At 39.4% G+C, this 16,485-nt stretch overlaps 1 protein-coding gene and 1 long non-coding RNA gene across 3 annotated transcripts; both read left to right on the top strand.

Annotated features, from left to right (window-relative positions):
- The first annotated feature begins 436 nt into the window (after window positions 1-436).
- On the top strand, window positions 437-718 carry LOC122670384. Its single transcript, XR_006334204.1, has 2 exons — window positions 437-569; window positions 683-718. It is a non-coding gene; the product is annotated as an uncharacterized LOC122670384 (long non-coding RNA).
- Window positions 719-1,613: 895 nt separating this feature from the next.
- Window positions 1,614-15,690, top strand: LOC122670965 (PTI1-like tyrosine-protein kinase 3). 2 transcript variants are annotated; one of them, XR_006334296.1, is made up of 9 exons: window positions 1,614-1,882; window positions 2,815-2,980; window positions 8,162-8,415; window positions 8,500-8,626; window positions 8,737-9,010; window positions 12,472-12,604; window positions 12,734-12,820; window positions 15,247-15,431; window positions 15,536-15,690. XR_006334296.1 is itself a non-coding variant. In XM_043868022.1 (8 exons), the coding sequence occupies exons 2-8, from the start codon at window positions 2,887-2,889 to the stop codon at window positions 15,370-15,372; spliced, it is 1,095 nt and encodes a 364-aa protein (XP_043723957.1). In that variant the 5' UTR covers window positions 1,614-1,882; window positions 2,815-2,886; the 3' UTR covers window positions 15,373-15,690. The 2 variants fall into 2 exon arrangements, 1 of the variants encoding a protein (XP_043723957.1); XM_043868022.1 differs by having other exon boundaries at window positions 15,247-15,690.
- Window positions 15,691-16,485: the final 795 nt, after the last annotated feature.

Genomic DNA, 16,485 nt, shown 5'->3' with positions numbered 1-16,485 from the left:
GAGCGACCATCACCTGTTCCGGCTTCAGCGACCATTACCAGTGGCAATTCCAACTCCGACGACCACTTTGAGGGTGACATGTTCGTCAGCATTCCAAAGGCCGATGCCGTCTTCATGAAATGGATCTGCCATGACGGGAGCGACGACCACTGCTTGAAATTCCTGAGGAAATGCTACGAAGCACTGCCCGACGATGGCAAGGTCATCGTGGTAGAGTGCATCCTTCCCTCCACCTCGGAGACCACTCGCGCTGCGCAGAGCGTCATCCACATCGATTGCATCATGCTGGCTCACAACCCTGGAGGCAAAGAGAGGACCCCGGAAGAAGGGAAAAGAGGGAGAGATGAAGAAGGGAAGGAAAACCAGAACTTTCTTTTGCTTTCTATACGGTGCAGAGTATTGCTGTGTCTGCATTTTTATAAACTCACCGGATCACCTTCTTTAAACCATCCCTTCTATCGGTTAGTTGGTTCTCTTGATCGATCTGCTTCATCGTTAAATTCTGTTCAACTCTGTTTTTACCTAGGAAATGAACGATCCTAAATTTGCTTACCCATATCCCGCCCAAGGTACCTTTTTTCTATTTTTTTTGCGGAAAGTTCACTTGGCTACTGCAAGTGATCTGGGTGAGGATAATGAGTTTTCTTCATCTATAGTAACAAAACCATTAAATTTGTTGCAGGTTATTACCAAGGGCCCCCTTTAATGGCTCCTCCCCAATATGCCACTCCACCACCAATGGCAGAACGAGGATGCCTAGAAGCACGGCGGGGATATGTGGGAGGGTGGGGCTGCATAGGAGGGATGGTGCAGTGTGAGAGAGAGAGAGAAAAGGGAGGATATGCGAGAGGGTGGCAATGTTGGGGAAAGGTGCGTAGTGCGGGAGAGAAGCTTACCGCAAGGAGGAGATGACTTGCAGATTTTCTAACGGAGAAGATGAACGGTAATTGTGTTTGTGAAAGATTGTTATAATGGACATTTCAAGATGGAAGAGGGAAGTGTGTTTCACTTTCAGCCTTTAGATGTAAGGGTATTATAGGAAGTTCATCCTATGGTAAGGGTAATTTCATCATTATAAAAGATTTAACAGCAACTTAACTGCATAGTGGACTAAGTTGAAATAAAAACAAAAAATTAAAGTAATCTATGATATTTTTCCAAAAGTTTGGTATATTCATGATATTTCATATATTTACAGGGGGTGTCCGTGAAGTTTGACCCAAAAAAAAACCTGTATGCAAAATATGAGAAAAAATTGGTAAAACGCTAACTGGGAAGTGAAATTGTACACCACACATATCATTGTTTATGTCATGGGGTGATATGTCATAAATGCTCTTTTCCATTTTGTTTATAACATAAATGCCCCTCACATGAATAGTGATATGAGAAGAGGTGTGTAATTTCACTTTTTTACTGGCGTTTTACATAACTCTCTTGTACGGTTACAAACAGCTTTACCCATATATATTACTTGCAAGAACTTGATTCAGCTTCCCCTGAACGGCCCCACATGAACCACGTGTCTTCCTAACAGGTAGAGAACACAGCTGAGAAATGGGCCCACAAAAAGCGTTAAGTATAATTCCAAACCGACGAGTGAAGTAGCAAACCCAACACAACAACACCGTTGGCCATTCCATATTCGCTTCCAAGCAAGAATGATTTCCTCCGCTGGCTTTACTTTTGTATTTCTAATGTTTTCAGAGAGAGATAGGAAATGAGAGAGAAAGGAAGCTTTCCAGTTTCCTCCCACCTTCCTCTCGTCTCCTTTCTGGCTTTTCTCTCCAGAACTTCTCTTTAACTACCTGTTTCCCCCCCCCCCCCCTTATTTTCCGTTCTCCATACCCGTCTCACACCAGAAACCCACACCAGAAACCAGGTAAGCTTTTTTGTCCCTTTTTTTAATTTTTAATATTTATCCTTTGCATTTCCTTCGATCAAATCTTTGATTGCTTGTATCAATCTAGGGTTCTTTTCGTTTTTCTTTGATTGTTCCTGGTTTGTCTCGAGTTGGGTGAAATTTTGAACAAAAATGTTTGAACGGATCTGTTCCTTCCTTGCAAATTAAGGGTTTCTATCTTTTAGCTTTCTTGGTTGTTTTCTGAATTTATTTCATTTTTTTTTCTAGCAATACGGTTTGGGAATTCTGGTTTCCCGTTGGAACGGATTGTTGATTGTTGATATTTTTTTTTTTATCAAAACATTAGGAAGACACGTTTGACTATTCTATTGTAAAGCAGTGGCATCCTGATTTTGGTATTTCTGGGTTCATTGATTTTTATCCATACACAAAAAGTTCTTTTGACAATTTTGCGAGAATTAGCGATTTGTTGCTGCATCAATTGTCTTCAATTGTGTTTTCTTATGGAGGACGAGGTCCATAAGGTCAGCTTGTTGGTGAGTATTTGCGAATTTTAGACGTTTATTAGTTTCTTAATGTTTTAAAATTTGATCCCTTGTCTGTTACTGTTTTTGTTAGGAGTTTGGAACCATTAAGAATTTGAATGCTTTGATTAATTAACTGTTGTTGTTCTTCCATGATTATTGTTACATTTATTAGGCCAATTCTTAAACTGGTTTCAACTTTTAATTCCAAATGGACAACCTTTATTATAAGCTTTTTACACGTTAAGTACATTGTCGGTTTTTTAAATTTAATGTGAAATGCCCTGAATTATTGAAAAGAGTTTAAACCTTCGTTTAATGAATACTTTATTGTTAACTGAAGCTATGGTTTAAAATGTAGAGGGGTCTTTGTAGAATAACACCATTATTACAGGTTAAGCTGATGACTTGACTGTGGTATGGCAGGCACATGCACCTTCGCCTGGCTTCTTTGCATTCCCAGAGAATCAAAATACTGACTTCAGGAAGAGAGAAAGGATGCGCCGGTGGTTCTGTTGTACTTGTCAAGTAGAGGAGTCTTACGAGTCAAATGATAGTGCAGTCCTGAAAAGCCCAAGGAACCATGCAGATGGTAAGTCACTGGTTCATGACAAAGTTTTAAAAAAAAATGAAGAAGAAAAAAGTCCATGTTTTCATTTTGATCCAATTTCTATGAATTAACAGGGGGGGGGGGGGGGGGGTGTTGTGGATGGAATGATACAGCATGGAAGTAGCTTTAGCCCTTCCTAAAGCTCTTGAATGTGTGCCAAAGGCGTTAACAGCGTAGACGTGAGAAACTGTCAATGTTAAAGCTTGCTAGGGTGATGCTATTAGATGTTGGATTCATTAGGAATTAACATGCAATATTTAGTTTATTTTATGTTAGGAAGTTGAGTAGGTACGTAGGGGATTTTGCTTGGGGTTATTTAGTTTCTATTTCAGTTTGTTTGTACTTTTAGCTGGTTTCCAATTTAGAGTAGGTTTCCTTTTTCATGTTGGATTTCTTTTTATTTAAGTACATGTAACCCACGATTGGGATTGGAGTGTTTTTAATGAAAATTTATTTTGGGTTGAAATCAATGGTGGCCGTGAACTGCGCCTATCTCTCTCACATCTTTGATTCTTCTTCTCTCTCCTTCACTTGAATCAGTGCGGTTCTTCTACCAGGTTTGATATCTATTCTATTTCTCATATTTCTTCCTCTTCCACTTCTTTAGTTTCAGTCTCTTTAAAACCACAATGTTCTCTGTTTCTGGGCAGTACGTATTGTCCCAACTGTGGAGTTCGATCTTTGTCGTAACTGAACAGTTTGGTATGAGATTTTGGTCGAGGGTAGAGTTTTCATATGCGATTCAAGCCTCAGGATATCATACTGGATAGACCCTTCTGTTGTGAGCAACAGTGTTAAAAACTATTGTCGGTTCTGTTTTACCGCCATGTGATCTGGTGGATTTCAGAGATCTGTGAGGTGGTCCCTTACCTTTAAATTTCGAATTCTTTGGTGTTCATATGAGGGAGTTGGCTGTGTCAAAATAGTTGCAGATTCTACCGCCCTTGCTGTTTGTCGAGAGCTAGAAGAAGGCACTGTTCATTAAAATTACAGAACAGTTCCTATTTTCTAAAGTTGCTTTTAGTCTATCCCTGTTTTGAGTTATCTTCCAAAATTACCCTCTGTCTAATAATATTATTCCAGCTTAGATATAATTCTGTCTTATCTTCCAAAAAAGATTTTCTACTGTTCACATTATTTACAGATATGCCATTGCTCCTTTGAATTGGGTTTTGAGTTTCTATTTAATTACAAATTGCCATCGCTTCTTGTACTTGGGTTATAATTGGTGGAGTGGGTCCACAAGCGATCCAAAACGGGTTTCGAAACTCCGGATTCGCATCATAGGATTTATTACGAGCATGTGGTTTGGCCTCTATAGCTGAAAGTGCCTGGCATAATGTGTCACATTTTTCTCTTGCTGTGTGCAAAAGTTTTTGGTTAGATGTATAATTGGTTACTTTATTTTCTATTCAACTTTCAAGCTGGAAAACCTGTTTCCTTAAACTGAGTTGGCATTGACGAGGGATATGATTTCTTTAAAGGGAAATGGCGGATTTTCACAAGAAACAGATTGATATTTAAAATGGCATGATCATGTGGCTTGCAATCTTGCTCTGGTTCTTTTACAAATCGAGATAAAGCTTTATTTTTCTGTTTCTTTGGTGGAGGAAAATTTGAAGCCTGTAGGACAGCAGCCAGTATCGCCTTTATGATGGATCATCGGAGTCCAAATATCATTGTATTAGAAAATCAAACTGTGAGAGGAAATGCTTGGTGGTTAGCATAATTGGATAGGCTGATAAATTTTTTGTTGGAAATTTTCCTTCAGGTGTAAAGGTAGTAGTCTTTATAGCTTATGATAAATGTCTTTGAAGGCACAGATGGCCTTGACTAATGGGATATTGGTATGTGTGGGCTGACACAAGTGATGCAGGCTTTGATAGATTGTGGGCAACTTGTAAGATTTTGGGGTAGAGGGCGGACCTTGGCACAACGGTAAGGTTGCTCCATTGTGACCTAGTGGTTATGGGTTCGAGTCGGGAAACAACCTCTCGGCGAAGCGGGGGGTAAGGCTATGTACATTATGACCCTCCCCAGACCCCGCAGTGGCGGGAGCCCTTTTTTTTTTTGTAAGATTTAGGGGTGGTGAGAAGGTCTAGGTTGCAGTTGAGTAATATGTTTGATTTGTTATTGGGGAATGCATCTGTTAAAAATCAAAATTCAAACCTTTTAACAAGTTGTATCTAGCTTGGCATCAATTTGTTTAAGCTTTCATCAAGTATTTTATACTGTAGAAGCATTGTAGTTCTAATCTACAAAAATAAGGGTGATATTCAGAGCTGCAATAACTATAGAAGCATAAAACTAATGAGTCATACTTTGAAACTTTTGGAAAAGGTTATTGAAGCCCGTTTGAGAAGAGAGACTCATATCTCGATTCTCGAAGAATCAATTTGGTGCCAAGTAGATCCACGACGGAAGCTATTTACTTATTGAGGAGGATCATGGAAAGATATAGAGATGTCAAGAAGGATCTCCATATGGTCTTTATTGACCTAGAAAAAGCATATGACCGAGTCCCTAGAGATCTAATCCGACATGTTCTAGTGAAGAGAGGAGTTATGAGTAAATGTGTGGATGTAATAAAAGATTTGTATGAGGACGTGGTGGCTAGTGTGAGATCTGTGGGAGGTCAGGGCAAGGAATTCCCAATTACAATTGGGCTACATCAGGGATCAGCCTTAAACCCTTATCTTTTTGCGCTTATCATGGACGACCTAACCAAGAGCATTCAAGACGAGGTCCCGTGGTGTATGCTCTTCGTTGATGATATCGTTTTGGTGGACGAGACAAAAGCAGGGATTAACGCTAAGTTAGAGATGTGGAGATCAACCTTGGAAACAAGAGGCTTTAAGATTAGTAGATTAAAGACGGAGTATATGATGTGCAACTTTAGTCACACTATGATGGATAATGACATGGTGAAAATTGGGGAACGAAAGATACCGCCAAGTGATTATTTTAGATATTTGGGGTCTACAATAAACAAAGAAGGTGACATAGATGATGATGTGTCACAGAATTAAAGTGGCATGGATGAAGTGGAGAGGTGCGACCAAAGTACTGTGTGACCGACATATTCCTTTAAAGCTTAAAGGAAAGTTCTACAGGACTGTTGCCCGACCAGCTATGATGTATGGGGTGGAATGTTAGACAGTTAAGAAGTGTCATATAGCGAAGCTATGTGTTGCAAAGGTGAGGATGTTAAGATGGATGTGCAGCAAAACTAGGAAGGATAAAGTGAGGAACGAACGTATTAGAGCTGATGTGGGAGTTACCTTGATCAGTGACAAGCTCCGATAATGTCATCTGAGGTGGTATGGCCATGTTCAACGGAGACCTAGAGACGCACCAGTAAGGAGGAGTGATCTGATCTTGATTGAAGGAGCTAAAAGAGCTAGGGGCAGGCCTAAAATGACCATTGGAGAGGTTGTGAAGAATGACATGCATAGTCTGGGCCTTGTGCCAAGTATGACCTCAGATAGAACCTATTGGAGAGCAAGGATCCACATTGTCAACACCATGTAGCTGAGATTTTCCTGTTTTCCTGGACTATCCTCTTTCCTCTTACTTTCATTTTCCATTTATCACTTCTCTTATCTCTTTTCTTCATTTTTATTCTTCATTCCTCTTACCTTCATTTCCCTTCATGAGGACCGCAGTTTTCCCCTAATTTGTTTGAAAGGATCCATGTAGCCGACCCCATTTAGTTGGGATAATGCTGAGTTGTTTTTGTAGTAGCTTCAGAAAGGATAAGTATTCTTTTAATTTTATCAAGTAAAACAATTTCTTAGTAGGAAAAAACAAACCTCCCATGCAATTATTTAGAATAGAAATTCCCCCTCCCCCCCCCCCCCAAAAAAAAAAAAAAGGTGTTCCTTTGCTTTTGCTGGAGGGCTACACACAAGCTCAATATGGTTGTTAAATGTTGCTCCTCGGTCCATTGAAATCACCAAGCAATGGCAGCTGGATCGAACTCTTAAATTTTATACCCTATATTTCTCCATATCTTAGTGCACAACTCCGAAAGATATGGATCATTAAACAGTCAAGCATTATTGTTAGTTCCCTTGCAGAATTGATAGCATTTGCCAGCCCAATATATGGAAAAGTATACTTTCTTATAGAAACTGCAGTATTTGTACTCTGATCTCTTAGTCAAAAAACCTGTTTTACAAATTTGGCTGGACTAATGCCAGGTTTTAATATTTGACTTGTTTGTTCAGTTAAAACTTGGTTGAATTAGCCTTAATTTTGTCATACTTTTGTTTTCTACATTTTTTTTAACATTTACTGAAAATATTTCACAGAGATGCTGAACAAAAGTGTTGAACATAGTTGTCAAGATGCAGGCGACTCCAAGGCGTCCAAGCGCCTTAGTCGACTAGGCAGGGGTGCCATGGTCACCTTGTGTCTAGGCCCCCGTTAACGCTTTGGATTGCCTAGAGGCTGTGACAACTATGGTTCTTAAGTGTTTGTTTTTTATAGTGAAACAAGATAGGCGACAGAGCAATTTTTCCTAATAGTTTATGATTGTGAAGAAACATGAATTGATGTGTTTGAGTGTTTGTTGCCTTTTTTGTCAATCAAACCTAAATCATAGTGTGGATTATTTTTGCATTATTTGTTACTGTAATGCCAAATAAAAATACTTTTTCGTTTACTCGGCAAAATCCAATACTGCTGGTGGACCTATTTGATTGGTCCTATTAAATCCTAATCCAGATTGGATGATCCTGTTATCAAGATCACATTTGTAAACCTAGCATTTATGTTCTTAATTTCCTGGCGTGGATATTGGCACGAATTGATTGAAACTTTAGCATGGGCTCATGAAACGCACACCTTTGGCTTGGCTTTTATTGGGAAAATTAGGGAAAGCTCAAAAAGGAAAAACTGTGTTTCTTGGAATTTCTAATTTAAGCTAGAACCGTACAAACTTCTGTATAATTTATTTAAAGATTCTTTTGAGAATGGGTCTTTAATTTCTTGAATCACAGAAATTTTCCCCCTTGTTAGCTTCGGTTTATTCAATATCCTGCAAGAAAATGTTATGGGATCTATCAATCTCACCATTTCAGATATTTGTTTCAGGGTTGAGCAGATCATGTCATTTGTTTTCCCTTTTTCTGTTTAAACTAATTATTTGGTGCCTGTCAGGAAACCAGAAAGGCTTAAAGGCATCTGCTCCAGAGAAGCCTGAAGTACTAAAAGCACCACCACCTATTGAAGTGCCTGCGTTGTCTTTAGATGAAATAAAGGAAAAGACTGACAACTTTGGATCAAAGTCATTGATTGGCGAAGGATCATATGGAAGAGTATATTATGCAACCTTAAACAACGGAAAGGCTGTGGCTATAAAAAAACTTGATGTTTCATCTGAGCCTGAGTCCAATGTTGAGTTTTTGACGCAGGTATCTCTAGAAACTTACATGATAACTCTTTATTACTTATCCTCCTCTTGTCGTAATTGACTGTATTTAACTTCCTAATTTCAGCTTTCAATGGTGTCAAGACTGAAGCATGAAAACCTTATTGAGTTGCTTGGATACTGCGTGGAAGGAAATCTCCGTGTATTAACATATGAGTTTGCTACCATGGGGTCTTTGCATGACATTTTGCATGGTATGGTGTTAGGCTTATCCACATGTGGTTATGAAAACATATACCTTCATGAATGGTACTTTTCTTCCTTTCCTTGGACCCTTTTCTTTAATATTTTATTGCAATTGCAGGAAGAAAGGGAGTCCAAGGTGCACAGCCAGGTCCCTTGCTTGACTGGATGCAGCGTGTGAGAATTGCTGTTGATGCAGCTAGGGGACTGGAGTACTTGCACGAGAGGGTTTCACCTCCTATAATACATCGAGATATCAGATCAAGCAATGTGCTTCTATTTGAAGACTTCAGAGCCAAAATTGCGGATTTCAATCTTTCAAATCAGGCTCCTGACATGGCTGCTCGTCTTCATTCAACCCGAGTTTTGGGGACTTTTGGTTATCATGCTCCAGAGTAATGCTGCTGAATCTTATACTATGGTCATGTTTATATTTGGCTATAATTTTGTTTAACAAGTTTTCTTTGAGGTTCTCTTCTGCAACTTAATGATTGAATGGTTGACTTTCCCTATGACTCCCGGTTGTGGTCAGTGATGCTGTAGTTCTGGTGATAAGTTAATATAGCACCACCTGTGCTGCAGCTGTTCAATTTGGGAGTGTCATAAACGTTAATGTCATTATCATTCCTATTACCCATGTATGGATGTTTGTGGCTGAGCTTATTGTTTTAATCACTGCACCTGTTATACCAATGTCTAATATATATATATATATTTTGGGGGGGAAGGGGGTGGGGGAGCAGGGGGCTAGGGGGTTTTTTTTAGAGTACTTTTTTGTACTGTATATTCAAGTATTGAAAGTCTCTGTATGAATGCATCTCTTGGTTGGAGTAACACTATGAAATCTTGTCACATGCTATGCTGCTCAAGTTTTGGTTCATTTAATGGCTCAGAATCTGTTAGAATATACTCTTTTTTTGTTGTGGAGGGTAACTATCTAGTTTTCTAGATTAGTTTTAGTGGTCACCCTAATAGTTTGTTTAGTTCAAGGAGTCTAGGCTGTGATGATGCTTCTTGTGGGACGTCTAGTAACTTCTACATTTTATTCTGTGAAATTCTTTTGATTCTTCAATTCATATTTTTTTGAGTGGTTAAGACTAGATTTTACATCTTGGCTCCTGTATCAGGGAATGAGTTAAATAATATTTTCTTTCTTTTTCTGTAAAGAATTATCGAGTCAAGATTAGGGATTGAGCTTGTGGAACCTACTTCCACTGCAACTGCCATTCTTCCATTTATCCAGTTTGCTTTTGTTTTCTCTACTCCAAACAGTCAAGCTTCATGAAATTCCAGCAGCAGTGTAGTTGCACCAAATATCCCATTTTTTTCTGCATAAATTAAATTTCCATCTAATTGTCCCTTTACAGACCCTCTTGGCAGTTCTGATGTTAGCCTCCTTTGCTTGTGGAACTGGACTATGCGTTTACCACCACCTAATTTGTTAACCTTTTGATTGTTTACTTTTTACCTATGCTTATTGGATTTGATTTATTACAACAAATGAAGAACTAGAGATGCCTGTGTTGTTTATACAGCATCCTACCCCCGAACCTTTTTTGATGCAGTGGATGCTGGTGTGTTAATGATGAATGGTATTGGCTGTTAGAAGGTAGGTGGGTATTAGGTATTACCGATATCAACTGTGATCAACTGGTTACTAGTAAGTATGTACATAGGCTTCTATATTAGCATGGAGTTATCTAGGGGTTCTATATTTTTTTAAGTGATCATGTAGTTTTCTTGAAGCCTTACAACTAAAGGGAAGCTTTCTTACTACATTAACAAAGTTCACGCTTAAGTGAAAGCAACATAAATCTTGGTTTTTAATGTTCAAAATTAAGGACTAGGCTAGGGCTGAGAAAAATCAATTAGGTTGGGCCTCGGAGGAATGGTGCTTCAACTAAGGGATTCCTTGGGGTATGATATGTAAAAGTCGGTCAAATTGTACCAGGCTTCAGCCAAGCTCAATCAGATCTGAATTGAACTGGCTGTTCCACTGGAAGAGTAAGTCAGTCCTTTGTCAAAAATTATAACAATTGCTAGTGGACTGGACAAGCAGTGTGTATTACATGTTGGATTGATCCTGTCCTAGCCTGATCTGAACTGGGCAGCTGATCCTTGAGCATTGCTTGAGGAATCATCTTGTTGTTATAGAGCTGTAGGTTGTGTTTGGGTGCTTGAGACTTCTACAACTACTTGTACAATTTCCTATTAACTTGGGCCCGGAGTTGTGCAAATTCTCAGGGTTTTTTTTTTAGATTGGGCTTCTTACATTCCTTTTGGAACCTGGACGTGGCCTTGTACTCAGACCATAGTTGTCAAGGCGTCGCCTAGGTGTCTAGGCTCCCTTTGTTCGAAGGGTGCCTTGGTCGCCTTGGTTTTTCGCCCCTCCACCACCTTGAGTCGCCTAGCCGCCTTGACAAATATGACTCAGTCTCCAGTTCCCTATTGTAGCAGCTTGTGCTTTTTTCATTTTTCACATTGTTAATAAATACTTGGAAAGATATAACTTTAGAAGTTCTGTAAAAAAAATTCATTTGACTCCTGGTCAACAATTTGGATGCCTTTTTGTCTTTGTTGATAGCATTTCTTTTGACCATAATGATATGAGGGATGCAAGTTTGGCCCTGTCGGCCTGAACCCGCTCTGGCCTGCCGTGAGCCTGAACAGGGCTGGGCTGAGATACCCTGGCCCTGAGGGCGGGTCAGGGCTCAAAATTTCTGGCCCCAAGTCAGGGTCGGGCTGGTCCAGGGTTGAGGCTTTGGGCTGAGCCTGGCCCTGTTTTAAGTTAATACTATAAAATACATATTAATATAATATATATATTATAAATTTTAAGCGCCACACACATTTTGTTATATAATATATTTTTATTGTGTTATTTTATTTAAAATTGATAATTTTCTCCCCGGCCCAGCCCAGCCCATGCATCTCCCTTCCCCCTCCCCACGATCAAGGCCAATCAGGGTCAGCCTGGCCTGACCCTGAGGATGGGGCAGGGTTGGATTTTTTAGGCCCTGAATCAGGGTCGGGCCGGGCCTGGGCCTAGGCCCAGCTAAGGGACTCAGGGTTTGGCTGGGGTTTTAAAAATCCTGGCCCAACCCAACCCATTCTTTGTCTCATCTCTGGAACAAGTAGTCTCTCTCTCTCTCTCTGGACAAACAACTAGAATGGTATTTGCGGACCTATTCCTTGGTTCTTCTGGTCAGGACATGTTCAGTTGCAAAGGATGAATGTGCAGTCTTATCAGCTAAAATTTCTGTAAGGTAAACAACTCCTCCCCTGAGTTAAGACCTAAAATAGGAAAAAGGTTGGGAGACAACCTCACCCCCTACTCAACAGCCTACATGGTTGAGTTAGTATACCTAGAATATTAGAATGGGAATAACATTAGGTCTAGGAGATCTTGGGTTCAAGCCTTCTGTTTCTCATCTCCCCTCCATTCCCCATAAAATGGGTACCTATTTAACATTAGGTCTAGGAACAGATAATTTTAGTTGACCTTGGGGACAAATGAATTCCTCCCATCCCCTCCCCCCCTAGATATGCAGCACAGTGGTTAAGGTTGGTTAGGATGGATGAAAACTGAAAACTGAAAACTGGTCAAGGCTTATTGTTGCATGTCGATGCGTTGATGATGGGGCCAAAAAGATTGAACTTCTAAAAATGAAGCCATCGAGAAAATTTTAGCAAATCTTAGGTGGTAGATGAGAATATTATCAGGTGCCTTCAAAATCTTATGATCTCTCATTTCTCCCTCATTTTAATTTCCATAATGCAGTTTGTTGTGTATTCACTATTTCAAACATCCTTCTGTATGGGTGACCGTGACACTGATGAATAAGACCTAACACAGGTATGCGATGACTGGTCAATTGACACAAAAGAGTGATGTATATAGCTTTGGGGTGGTGCTTCTGGAGCTTCTGACTGGTAGAAAGCCAGTGGACCACACAATGCCTCGTGGTCAGCAGAGTCTTGTCACTTGGGTGAGCCTTAATAGTACTCTATGATTATTGTTTTGATAAGATGTCATGATGCAATAATTGTGGTTGGGCTAGTTTTGGTGACCACTTAATGCTGATCTAATTTGTTATACCTTTCTAAATTGGGCTTAGGCAACACCAAGACTGAGTGAGGACAAGGTTAAACAATGTGTTGATCCAAAGCTGAAGGGAGAATATCCTCCAAAAGGAGTTGCCAAGGTCTCTCTCTCTCTCTCTCTCTTTCACACACACAAACACAAACACATACACACACGAACACACACAGAGGCAGAGGCATGCATACTACATGTGTATCCTTCATAGAAGATTCTTGCTTGGACATATAGCAATAAAGAGTGCTGGTAAATTTTTTTATGATATTAAGGAAGAGAACAGTTAAAATACTAAAACACATGGGAAACCTTTTTTAGCTAAGAGTATATAACTCTAATGGTTGACAACTATACCTAATAAATATAGATCTTTCTGTTCATTAATAATTAACTGTGTTTTCTTTTTCCCTTGAACCTACCTACCTATCAAGTCTTAACTTTGTGGAAAGTGTCAGCTGGCTCAGCTTGTAAGGTCTCTAGCTTGTTGCAGTGGAGACTTGGGACCGGGTCTGGCTTTCATCCTCTCCTCTCTTGAACTCCGCCTCCCCCACAAAATAAAAACACCCCAAACAGATAGCAGGAGAACGCTAACCGATCGTGTAGCCCTTGCACCAGCACAGTAGCCAATGAAAGTGCACACAAAGGCATTGGTTTGGATGCAAATTTCGATTTCACTGGGGGCTGAACGGTCTTTTCTCACACAAAAGCATTGGTTTGTGTCTAGGCGCAGGAACCACACTAACCACGCGACTGGTTAGCGTTCTTTTTCCCATAATCGGATGAAATCATGGCCCACGGTAATGTCCTCTTGCCCAACCTTCCTTCACTCCCCAGGTGACATAGCCAAGGAAAGCAAGTAGCCGGGGTCCAGGAGGATCACAGACACTCAAATGACTTGCAAACAAGATGGTTGGCTTCCCAAGACGTTAAATTTTGTCTGAACAAAAAACAGATCTTAATTTTATGCAACTAAATGTAATATAAAGTGTAGAATCATGCTCCTTATGGTATGGGTCAATGGCATGTTGTGATCTACGAACTATGAACCTGAATCCAAAAAAGAACAAGTGATTTAGGTTTGCTATGGATGGTTTTGACTTGCTAGGGTCATGCTTTAGCTTGAGGTGTGCACATGCACACACACAGGAGGTAAGTCATGAAACCCAACACCTGCAAATGGACCACAAATACTGCACAATTATCCATTACACACATACATGTACATGGAGCTTTCTTGATAACATTCTCCATATTGGTGAATTTTATAATTATTTATTTTATCTTCTTTTCAAATTGTTCACAAGTCAGTTTGTTAATATTCATGTCTCATTTGCCAGAAGTAATTGCTCAAATTTTATTTGATAAAATGCCCTTAATTAAAAAAAAAAAATCATTCAGTGTAGGGGGCATTTGAATGAGTTTGTTGGAAAAGTATCTGATGAAGCATTAGTGAATTATCTACTTGTGTCACTATATATTATACCCCAGATTTATGAATATATATTGCCCTTAACATGTTAAATGCTCTGTTCCACACCAACCAGCATGGAAATCAAGTAGGTAAAATCTGGTGTTATATGTAAGCAAAATATTTCTTCTATCAACTTGCATTGGAAGACTTTGTATAAACTAATGAATGTAGAGAGTTGCTTCTATATGAGGACTCTCGGATACAGATAAATCCTATATGAGGAACTCTCGGATGCAGATAAATCCTATGTGAGTTGACTATAAAGAGAACGACCACATTCATGTACATACAAGCAGCCAAAATATGTCTATATGGAACTTGGAAGGCATGGAACTTCTGCGAGGACAAATTATAGAAAGCAAGTCAAGATTTGGCTTGAGGAGTGGTACTAGTATGGTTTTAAGGAAAGTCTCGTGGCCTGAGTACAGGCTTTGATTAGTAGCACAAACTTTTTCATTGAGGTCAATGGTATTTGGTCTCTTGGCAAAACAAGGAAAATGGTATGTACCTTTTTTCCTCTCATTCACTGCATGGAGAGTGTTAATTTAGTATTTACCACGTACATAGTTGGAGCCGAAATATTGAATTGATCTCCACCTATCAGAATGGGGTTATTCTTAAGAATAAACTGTATTGGAGGATGACATAATGATGCAAAAGTTAGATTTCTGTATAGATGTAATGGAGAGGGTAAGAAGCTCTGTGGAGCAAATGCTGACCAACATTACTGTGAGACAATGAGAGATGATAAGTAGTAAACACGAGTTCCCACTAAGAATTCAATATTTCAGATGGTTATTAGGATTATCTCTGATTTCTCAGCTGAGAAAATATTCCTTATTGTCAGATTGTGTTCTATTGTTTACTGCTGCAGACTGAACTTATAACAGTTGCGTCATTCTTTTGTTTTACGTTGAAATGGATATCTTTTATCATGGGTGATGAGTTTTGCTGTATTGTGTGTATGTGCAACCATAGATGCTCTGATTCAAAGACTATCTGGATTGTGATCACAGTTTAAAAGCTAACAGTGTATTTGGTAATGGTATTGGTTGATGCAGCTGGCAGCTGTAGCAGCCTTGTGTGTGCAGTACGAATCTGAGTTCCGGCCAAATATGAGCATCGTAGTCAAGGCACTCCAACCACTCCTCAATCAGAAGCCTGCTGCTCCAGTGCCTGAGAACTAAGACAAACAATGCTTGCCTCCGTCCTCTTCTCCCTCATGTCTTGAAACTCTGCATGCTTGATGCCTTTGTTTTTTTCTTCTGGCAGATTTAACTGGGTTGATTTACATTTTTTTATTTCTTTGTGCATTGAGATTCGGTTTGGCGATGGACGGCTCTTCAGCAGGTATCTGAATCATTGCTGGTTTGGCGAAATTGTGAATCATGAGTGACATGGGATTGGGATGTGGTGGATGGCATTTGAGTGTCTCTGGCTTTTCTCTTTCCTAATGATTGAAGACATGCTCCAGAACTTTGTACATTAAATGACTTTTCCATCAATGTCTGTGATTATTATAAAATGCATCCTACTAATTTTCCTAATTTCTTTGGTTGATCCGAAATTTTCTTTCCAGTTTTCCCTTGACAATATAATTTTTTTCTACTTCATTAACATATGGCATAGAACATAGCAGATCGGAATTGAACTTTGAACCTCAATCAAATTTGACAGCAGGTATTGGACCTGCTTGGGACCTGCAATCGATTGCTGAAACTGTCAGCCATTGGATTTTTCCCCCCTTTTTTGGTTGGCAACTCCATTCCAAACAGCCAGTTCAAGGGTTCCTTAAAACAGTATTTCAGGGGTGAACTAATGGACTGATCGAGTTCCAAAATTTCTTAATTTGCTTACAGTCCTTTTATATCAAGTCCATGTTTTTGATGTATTTGGTTTTGGACACAGTTTCTCTACACCGTTTGTGTGGATGGAATTAATCTCCACGTCTGCTCCCATCAGTACCATTGCAGTGCATTGCATTAGAAAGAGGTATTTCGATCTTTCCAATAGGGGTGAAAGTGTAATGGTGATCCAAAGCACCGTTTGACAACGTTACTAGTGTTTCTATGCCGTTTCTGATTAAAAACGTATTTTGGTGTTACTGTTACCAGAATAACGTTACTGGCTTCCTGAAAGGTGTTTGATAAACCTGTTCCAGAAACGTATCCAAAATACTATTAATATTGAAAGGAGTTTGCTAAAACCTGTTTTTGTAATAGTTTTGTATTGATTAATATAAATTACGAAATTATCATTTTTATTAAAATATATTTTTTTTTTTTTGGTAATATATTAAA

The sequence above is a fragment of the Telopea speciosissima genome, chromosome 8 (genome assembly GCF_018873765.1).
Source record: "Telopea speciosissima isolate NSW1024214 ecotype Mountain lineage chromosome 8, Tspe_v1, whole genome shotgun sequence".
Lineage (NCBI taxonomy): Eukaryota > Viridiplantae > Streptophyta > Magnoliopsida > Proteales > Proteaceae > Telopea > Telopea speciosissima.
The sequence above is the reverse complement of the archived record's forward strand: the minus strand, read 5'-3'. Positions and strand labels throughout refer to the sequence as shown.

Bases quoted from the DNA above. Each gene is read 5' to 3' on its own strand.
- LOC122670965 (XM_043868022.1), top strand. From the start codon at position 2,887: ATGCGCCGGTGGTTCTGTTGTACTTGTCAAGTAGAGGAGTCTTACGAG. The intron at 8,627-8,736 runs GTATGGTGTTAG...TTGCAATTGCAG, and splicing joins TTTGCATGACATTTTGCATG to GAAGAAAGGGAGTCCAAGGT. The intron at 12,605-12,733 runs GTGAGCCTTAAT...AATTGGGCTTAG, and splicing joins AGCAGAGTCTTGTCACTTGG to GCAACACCAAGACTGAGTGA.